This window comes from Sardina pilchardus, chromosome 14, assembly GCF_963854185.1.
Source record: "Sardina pilchardus chromosome 14, fSarPil1.1, whole genome shotgun sequence".
Classification (NCBI taxonomy): domain Eukaryota; kingdom Metazoa; phylum Chordata; class Actinopteri; order Clupeiformes; family Clupeidae; genus Sardina; species Sardina pilchardus.
The window spans coordinates 7,287,945-7,297,944 of NC_085007.1; the positions used below are offsets into that span (position 1 = coordinate 7,287,945).

General features: G+C 43.1%; 1 protein-coding gene across 7 annotated transcripts in view; it reads right to left on the minus strand.

Annotated features, from left to right (window-relative positions):
• Positions 1 to 1,099: 1,099 nt before the first annotated feature.
• Positions 1,100 to 10,000, minus strand: part of garnl3 (GTPase activating Rap/RanGAP domain like 3) — an 83,841-nt gene continuing 74,940 nt past the window's right edge. For all 7 annotated transcript variants that reach the window (XM_062553622.1, XM_062553618.1, XM_062553621.1 and 4 more), the window contains 3 exons: positions 5,751 to 5,969; positions 5,339 to 5,453; positions 1,100 to 5,058 (listed from right to left, as the gene is read on the minus strand). In XM_062553622.1, the coding sequence (XP_062409606.1) occupies positions 4,917 to 5,058; positions 5,339 to 5,453; positions 5,751 to 5,969 (476 nt within the window). In that variant the 3' untranslated portion in view covers positions 1,100 to 4,916. The remainder of the gene's footprint in view (positions 5,059 to 5,338; positions 5,454 to 5,750; positions 5,970 to 10,000) is intronic.

Here is a 10,000-nt window from a genome sequence, read left to right on the forward strand (position 1 = left end):
TCCACTGTCTTGTAATCAACCCCTTCCACAGACAATAACGTGTAACTTTGAATTTTTGAAAATAGTGCTGTCTTGTTCCTTGTTCATTAGAAAATACTTAGAGTAAACTGTCACATTGACAGCAAGACAAAACAGTTTGACATAAACAATGACATCATGACTTGTAATTTTGATTGCACTGTTTCATTGGTAGAAGTATTTGCTTTTGAGACATAAACTACTGTAAGCATTATGAGCTTAAGCGTTTTCGCTTGTTATCCACTATATGTGGTACAGTTTGCAGTGATTGTTTTGAGAAATGAAAGTTGTGCAAATGTTTATTATGAATCGAGAAATGCACCAGAACGACCGAGAGAAACTTTAACTAGTCTCTGGGGGACACTTCCATGTTCTTCCACTTCCATGCTTTTTTATTTTTTTTTTATCATTTATCAACTTAATCTTCTTCCACAATTACCAGGTCTACCAAATGACTATAGATGAAAATGTTTATAGAGACACGTTTAGGATAATGTTAGTAATGTTACCATGTTAAAGATAAAACAAATAACCCAGAGGTGTACAATGCACAGCCAAGGTCTGTCCCTGGTTCCCACGGCCTAGGGACTGCATCAGAATAGATCTGCTGTCTTAAAACGGCAGAGGTAATGTAGCACATGCAGCTGTAGGATTTAATGATTGTCTTGGAACTCCGTCTAACCATTGTGGGTTCACGAAACTATTGCATAAATGATTGAGTGTGTGTGTGTGTGTGTGTGTGTGGGAGAGAGGCCTCGTTGAGCACATCTTCCGTTTAGTGAGGAGGAGGAAGCCTTTGGAAGAGGAAGAGCCCGTAGTCATCAGAGTCTGGCTGTTACTGAATAAAATTACAAAAAAATAATGTTGCACATTCAAGTCATATTTAAAGAGATTAGGTCCAAAACTATTCAGTTACTTTTCTCACTGGTAGAAATAAATAGACACACAATATACAGTATACTGCTAGAAAAGACACCACTTCATGTAGCCGAGGTAGGGAAGTGGTGTGTTTTAACTGATGCAAAGCATAGGCTGTATATATAGAACAGTCTATGATACAAAGTTACAAACAGAAACTATGAAATTTCATAAATATTTATTCCATAACAATCAACAAAAATGAACTACTTTCACAGCAGTGGTCAACAGCACTTAACAAAATAAATGTTCAAATAATAATCAGAATGATATATCAGTTTTTGTTTGAGGCCACATTTTGAAACACAAACATTTACAAGTAGTACTGTAGTACTTGGCATTAAAAACAATGGCGATACAATATTTTAAGACACTTGGTGTTTTTTTTATAAGTGTGTGTTTTTTTATTTTTAATTTTTTTCTCTTTCATTTTGATATCACAGAGGCTCAGAGACAGTCTAACAGTACTTACTGACTCACATACAAAACCACTGCTAAACGCCGAGGAGAGCTGGGGAAAGCGAGGGGTTAAACAGAGGAGGGAGAACAGTTGAACAAAGAGGAAAACCAACCGAAGAGAGAGAGGGAGAGAGACAAAGAGAGAAAGAGAGAGAGAGAGAAAAGAAGATTAGCTAACTCTGTGACCAACAGTCTTCTGCTTCACTTCGGGACATAGCGAATAAATAACAAGAACAGTTCATCTGCAAAAATATTCCCATATTTTTTTTTTCCTTTTTAAATCCCATCCCTTTTTATTCGGACTGCTACTAGTGTTCAAAGATTTTGTACAAAGAGACGTGGAACTCTAATAATGAACAAAGAGAATGAAAGTGTGTGTGTGTGTGTGTGTGTGTGAGAGAGAGAAAGAGAGACAGAGAGAAAGACAGAAAAGGCAGGAGTAGTGAATGAGGTGAAAGAATAGTCCTGCAGCTTGGCCACAAGAGGGCGATACGGTGCCAAAAGCCACAGAGACGAGGAAGCCTCTTAACCTGTCCACTGCTTCTAGCATGCTAACCTTTCAGCAGACAGAACCAAGATAGCCAAACAACCTGGGAGGCTGTCCAACATCCAGACAGTTTGTTCTGAACGGTTGTTTGTTTTTGTTTTAATCGCTAGAAAAAAGTATGGCTAAGGCTGAACAGACAATTGGGGTCTGTTTCTTCTTGACCTGGCACGCTTTCCTAACAAAAAAGATCTTTAAAAGGCCTGTGGCTGCCACTTCACATCCAGTATCCTCGTTAGCATCTACATAAATAAGTCATAAGTAATCACGTGCACTTCTCATGTTTCCAAACCGTAACACGAAACCAAAAAAACGCAAATCTTTCTCAGTTGCTTTAATGCATTTCATAATGCACATTTGCACAACAGTTAGTGCATTCCTCAAAACAATTAGTGCAATCCTGAAAATACCATACTTTATTATGAGAAATGCACTGTAACGTTACTTATCATTCAGTTACGCAGAGAGAACGCAGTAGTACCGAAGGACACTTCAACAAAAGTGGGTCCAGCCAATCTCCCTGAGAGGGCTGACTAGACACTTTCTGTCCGTGTGGAGTTCAAAAGGTCAAATGAGCTGTGTTGGCTATAAGGTCTCTCAGGTGAGAGATTGACATTCTACCTACTGTAGTTCTAAAAATCTAGCTCCGCCTCGAATGGCTGCGTTCAACATGCAGCGGTGCAGAGGCGTCTGAGTGTATATCATAAGCCCTTGTGGTCTTGACTTGTGAGTTGGGCAACATGTGAGTTATGTATCACATATCACATATCACATCTCCCATACGGCCTGGTAGAGGCGCCTGTAACTTGTGTCTAGAGTAGCTATTACACTGACCTGGACATCAATCATGATGACGAGAGGTGTTATTATTTCATTAACTGCTGTAAAATGATCTCCACTATGATCAGCTTTATTCTTTTTTTTTTTTTTCCTGTTGATAAATACATTTCTGAGTTTTTAATCACAACTGACTGACTGGTAGCAAATGGGAGCTGGGTTGACGGCAGGCTATAAGAAAGCGGCACTTGAGAGGACTCTACCCCTTTACTTCCAGACACCACGCACCGATATAGAAGTACACATCAGAGAAAAAGTGATGGAAAGATGACAAAAGGAGTGATTAAGAGGGGGGGAGAGAGAGAGAGAAAGAGAGAAACATGAGAAAGACTGACAGGATAGTGTTAAAAACAGTGAGACATGGATAGCATAGAAACATCATACATTTACAGATATATAGGTTCTATATATATATATATATACTGTATATATATATATATATATATATAATATGTGTGTGTTTTATATGTGTAATATCCTATATAAATACGATCTATAAAGATATATATGAGTCTGTCCACACGTGTGCACCCACATATTCAGATGCTCACAACCCAATATGCATATATTACATTTTATTCTCACTTGCACCAGAAGGTATCACATAATATACAACAAATATATGTATTTATATTCATATTTTAAAAAAAGAGAAAATATATGTAAAAAAAAAATACAACCAAAATGGGGCACTGGGGGGATAACGTTTTTTTTGTTTGTTTGATTCGTCGTGCCTTGGGTGCGTCAATTTACATTCAGAATGTTTATGTTTGGTTTCAGGGAAACCATAAACATATAATTCTATTTATTTGTTTGTTTGTTTGTTTGTTTGTTTATGAGCTATACTACTATAACGTATGCTTTTATTATGGAGCCCTAAGTGGCTGCTTACCTACATGACCCAACCCGTCTTCTTCAGCCCCTTATGCCTGATAGGAGGACTCTCTCCAACATGGACACTTAGTCCTGCTACTGATAATGCACTCTGAGCTGACGCATCTTAGGTGCTCAGTCTCATTTCTCTTTGTCCTGAAAAAAGAAAAGTAGGCCTAAACGTAGGACCTGAAACTTAGTCTACACGAGGACTCCTATTTCTGACACAAGTCCTTAGTTCTAACAGAGAGGCTCAAGACTCCTTTGTTATGTAGCACTCTGTGAGTTCTAACAGAGAGGCTCAAGACTCCTGTTATGTAGTACTCTGTGAGTTCTAACAGAGTGGTTCAAGACTCCTCTGTTAAGTAGTACTCTGTGAGTTCAAACAGAGAGGTTTAAGATTAATCTGTAACGTACAGTAGTACTCTGAGTTCTAACAGAGAGGCTCAAGATGAATCTGTTAGCCTATGTAGTACTCTGTGAGTTCTAACAGAGAGGCTCAAGATTAATCTGTTAGCCTATGTAGTACTCTGTGAGTTCTAACAGAGAGTCTTATGATTAATCTGTTACATAGTACTCTGAGAGTTGTTCTAGATAAGAGTAACAGCTAAATGACCTCCTCTTCAGACTTTCACAAATCCGTAGTCTGGATTTGGTTTTAGTCTTAATCCTCATTTTGAGTCTGACTCTGCTTGGTCTGGGAACTGGGACCAAAGCTTGCTCAGGAGGGCTACAAAGGGTGCTAGACTTCACAGATCAGCGCCCGCTTGCTTAAACACAACAATCGGACACACACACACACACACACACACGTACAGAGACACACAGATAAAAACATAAGAATGCACACCCATGCACCCATACACAGAAGCACATTATTCCACCCATTCACACAGCCATAGACACACACACACACACACACACACACACACACACACACACACACACACACACGTACAGAGACACACAGATAAAAACATAAGAATGCACACCCATGCACCCATACACAGAAGCACATTCTTCCACCCATTCACACAGCCAAAAACACACACACACACACACACACGCCACCCTATTGATTCTACCATTTTGACATCATACCCACCCCCTGCACCCCAGGATCTGAGCTCTATAACGGCTACCACAGCGGCGAGGAACCGAACTTGAATGTAACAACAACAACAAATGAACAAACAAACAAAACAACGTCAACACAGCAGAAAGGGGGCGTGGCTGGGTGGGGGAGAGGTGCATTGTGGGATTGTCATCACTTCAGGTCGAGCACGTCCTCCTCGAACGACGTGGCGAGGACGAAGGGGTGCGTGAGGGGAGGGGCCTCTGCTGGGCCCGCCTCCGGGCCACTGGTGCAGTGGATCTGGACGTCTGATTCGCCGTCCCCAAGCTCCGCCCTAAGGAAACACCACCCCCAACATGGCTCAGATGTGTCAGCAAGTGATGTGTGTGTGTGCATGTATTTGTGTGTGTGGATTTGGGTTTGTGTGTGTGTGTGTGTGTCTGCATAAATAGATGATTTGTGTATAATAAAGAGATGCATAATAATAGAGAGATGTATAATAACAAAGAGAGTCAGCACATACAGTAGATATCAAGTATTTTAAGATGTGTGTGTGTGTGTGTGTGTGTGTGTGCGTGTGTGTGTGGGTGTGTGTGTGTGTGTGTGTGACTGACCGCTCAACAGTAGTGCTGCTTGTTCTCTTCTGCTCTTCCTCAGTTGGTTTCCTGCTCATCTTCCTCTGCTTCACCGAGCTGCTCTCAGACTTACTGCTGGGCTCCTCTGTTAAACCTGACACACACACGCACACACACACACACACACGCACGCACGCACACACACACACACACACACACACACACACACACACACACACACACACACACACACACACACACACACACACACATACACACACACGCATGCACGCAGACACACACACACACACAGATAAATGTACGCACACATACAAACCCACGTAAGTCTATCCCTCCACCCTGGGGTCTGTCTGTGTGAGTGTCTGTCTGTGTGAGTGTGTGCGTGCGTGTGTGTGTGTGTGTGTTCCATCCCATTCTGTTGGCTTCTTACCCAGCAGCTCCTTGCGGGTGCGACTGGCGATCTCCTTGATCTCCATGCGGGACAGAGAGAGGGAAGGCGTGGACGGGATGAGGGGGGCGGGGTTTATCACACTGGGGACCGGCGCTGTCACCACCTTATTGACCAATGGGGACTTGAGGGGCCTCTCAATGCTCCGCCCCACCAAGTTACTCAAAGGGATCTTATAGATGTGTTTGGACTGGGCTTCACCTGAGAGAGAGAGAGAGAGAGAGAGAGCGAGCAACAGACAGAGTGGGAGAAAGAGAACGTGTGAGTGTGAGAAAGAGAGAGAGACAGAGAGTGGGAGAAAGAGGGATAGAAAGAGAAAGAGTGGGACAAAGAGAGAAAATGGGAGAAAGATAGAGACAGAAGATGTTTTTATACACAAATAGTGCAATATTCACCGGGAGAAGAGATGTCTTTATGCCGCATTACTTGTCTAGAAGAGGGGACAGATTGATGCCCCAGTGTGTGCGAGTGTGTGTGTGTGTGTGTGTGTGTGTGTGTGTGTGTGTGTGTGTAAATTTATAGCGCATTACTTGTCTAAAAGAAGGGACAGATTGATGCCCCAGTGCGTACGTTTACAATATTTCCAGGAGCTAGGAGGCGTGACCAGATAGTAAAACACGACGTGACAAGCAGAGAGAGAGAGAGGGTGGGAGTCAGACCCACAAACAGACAGACACACAGACAGACACACAGACAGACACACAGACAGACACACAGAGAGACACACACACACACACACACAGACAGACACACAGACAGAAAGTCACACAGACAGACAGACACACAGACAGACACACAGACAGACACAGACAGACACACAGACAGACAGACACACAGACAGACACACAGACAGACACAGACAGACACACAGACAGAAAGTCACACAGACATACAGACAAACACAAAGACAAACAAACACAAACACAAAGACAGACAGACAGACAGACAGACAGACCAATGAGATGTCCAGAAGAGAGGTGGGATAACGTCAAGGACGACAGCACGACAGCATCCGTCTCTGAATGTCTCTAGTGACCAGTGCCCGTGGTATTGGGGTCACTCAGGTCAGCGGGCCACTGATCCGCTCACTGGTGCTGGACGATAGGCTGCGCAATTTGGGGAAAGATATTCTATTGCAATCGTTCTGACAGACATTGCTATTTGATTTGCGATATCATTTTTGAAAGGCGAGCTTTGATTCAATATTTCACATTTCGGCTCAGATTTCCTTTCCACTTCTGAATTGAGCATGAGAAGCACAGCTCAACGCAAGGAGGATGATATGAATATAAATGCATAGACGTGACAAGATGAACCCGTTGGGACACACTTGCCAGCTGTGCAAATAGTTACCGCCTTTGCGATTAGCTAATTGCATTAGTTCAAATTGCGATTTCAATTAAAAATTGATTAATTGTGCAGCCCATACCAGCATGTATAACCGCACACAGACAGTCAGACACTCATGAGGGATTATGCCACACACACTAAACATAAAATAATTATAAACTACACAAAATAATATAATTGAAATATGATTAAATTCATTATTAATATATAGTACCAACATTAATTTATTCAAACAAAGAATAATTGCTTAAAATGTATCTAATTTATTTCCATGTACAAAAAGTGTTATTAGTAAACTAGTAAACCAAAAGTTAGAGTTTTGTGTTGTGTTGTGAATGTATTGATTCATTTTGCAGGCAATGTTTTGTGGCGGTGTATTGCAGCACTAGGAGACCTAGGGTGCCTCTCATGTAGCGTTTATACGTCCTCCCTCGCTCCTCGGGCCTCGATCCTCACTGATCTACATAAAGAAAGATAGACGAAGGGATAGACTATCCCTCATTGCTGCCCCATCATTCTTTATGTAGATCAGTGACGATCGAGGCCCGAGGAGCGAGGGAGGACGTATAAACGCTACATGAGAGGCACCTCTGGTGTCTGCTAGTTGGTAAAAGTAAAAACTGGGGGGGGGGGGGGGGGGGGGGGGAACCTGTAAAACACGTTTATGTGAATACTTCTAATCGTCCACCAGGGGGGAGCCTAGCATCCTGTATGCTGTTTCTCCCAGTGACTGTGTGAGTGTGTGTGTGTGTGTGTGTTTGAAAGAGAGCAAGCGAGAGAGAGAGAGAGTTTATGTGAATACTTCTAATCGTCCACCAGGGGGGAGCCTAGCATCCTGTATGCTGTTTCTCCCAGTGACTGTGTGAGTGTGTGTGTGTGTGTGTGTTTGAAAGAGAGCAAGCGAGAGAGAGAGAGAGAGAGAGAGAGAGAGAGAAAGAGAAAGAGAGAGAGAATCTGCTCTCGAGGAAGAAAACATCAGTGTGAAAATACAAGAGGTCAGAGGTGAAAGGTCAGCACTTGACCTGACCGCTTTAAAGAAAAAAAGAAAAAATAATAATTTCAGGTCAAACACATACAACAACCTTGTTCACACCGTGTACTGGAGGGCAAAAAAGAAAAAAACAAACAAACAAAGAATGATTTTAAAAAGAGACACACAGATCAAATTAAACCGAGCTGCAAGGCAAGCATGCGTTCCTCTGAGTTACAGGCACGTTTATCACACATACTGTACATACGGAGGACATACATCGCACATACATTTCTGCACGGGAGGACTGTAGAACCACACACACACACACACACACACACACACAGAGGTGTGCGCTCCTCTCAAAGCTCTGATAAGGAGAGTGTGACAGCTGTGTGACGTGACAAAACCACACACACACACACACACACACACACACACACACACACAATGCTGTCTCTTGGTCTGTCACTCCTTGGGACTTCACATTGTAATTATATGTCACTGTTATGTAATGTCACTGTAATGTGTGTGTGTGTGTGTGTGTGTGTGTGTGTGTGTGTGTGTGTGTGTGTGTGTGTGTGTGTGTGTGTGTGTGTGTGTGTCTGTGTGTGTGTGTGTGTGTAAGAGAGGGACGAGTGGCAGGCGTAGAATACAACACTCACAGACACCCACAGTTTTTATTTCTCCTCGTGCAGAAATGGAGGTGATTGGCTGTTTAAGGGGGAGGGTGGATGCGTGATTTTATCGCTCTCTCTCCAACCAGCTCAGTGCCCATCAGTCTGGACACACACACACACACACACTGAACCGGCTGGAGAGGTGCTTTGACAAAAGTATCCATGGTGACAGAATGATCAGAGAACTCATGCTGCATCAAGAGCGGCCGTCCTTTCCCCTAAACACACACTCCTCCAGTCCTCTTTCTCCTCCTTTCCTCTAAACACACACTCTCTCCCTCTCTCCCCTAAACACACTCCCTCCTCTTCTCCCCAAAACACACGCTCTCCTCCTCGTTCTTATCTCTTTTTGACGTTTCTGTACTAAGTGTTACCAGGGCAGGGGCGTTCCTCTGTTTCCTCAACGAGCTCTTGAACATCAAACTCCTCTGGGAATACCTCCTCCTCTCCTAACACATCTAACAACACAACGCACCTAACATGCACTTATCATGCACTTACCATGCACTTACCATGCACTTAACGTGCACATCCCTTCTTCTATTCGTCCTACTTCCTTCTACCACTTTCTCCTTTGACCACACTTTCACTAGTGCTTAAACTTCTGCACTCTCGTTCTCTTTTCATCCTCTTTATTTGTCGTTTATCCCTGACTCTCTCTCTCTCTGTCTCTTTTTCTCTGCTCCACTATTGCCCTTGCATGTTCTTCATTACTACCATTCTTTGCCGTTTGTTTATGTAAAACAAATTGAATTACCCTACTGGATGAAATGCACTACATAAATACACTTTGCCATCAATCAGTCTCCCATTTTCTTTGTCTCTTTCTTCCTCTAACCCAGTCTCTCTCTCTGTTTCTCTCTCTCTTTTCTTCTCTTCCTCTAACACAGTCTCTCTCCTCTGTTTCTCTCTCTTCTCTTCTCTTCCTCTAACCCAGTCTCTCTCTCTGTTTCACTCTCTCTTTTCTTCTCTTCCTCTAACCCAGTCTCTCTCTCTCTGTTTCTCTCTCTTTTCTTCTCTCTTCCTCTAACCCAGTGTCTCTCTCTCCCACTCTCTCTCTCTCTCCCCCTCTCAGACAGATGGGGGAGGGGAAAGGAGGACTCAGGCTCGTTTAGCATTCACTCTGCATTCGGTCAGCATGCAGCTGTAAATAAAAACAGGGTGAGTTTCCATGGCAACGTGCAGGTTAGCGAGAAAGGCATGGTGGGAAATGTATGCAGCGAGCGGAGTTG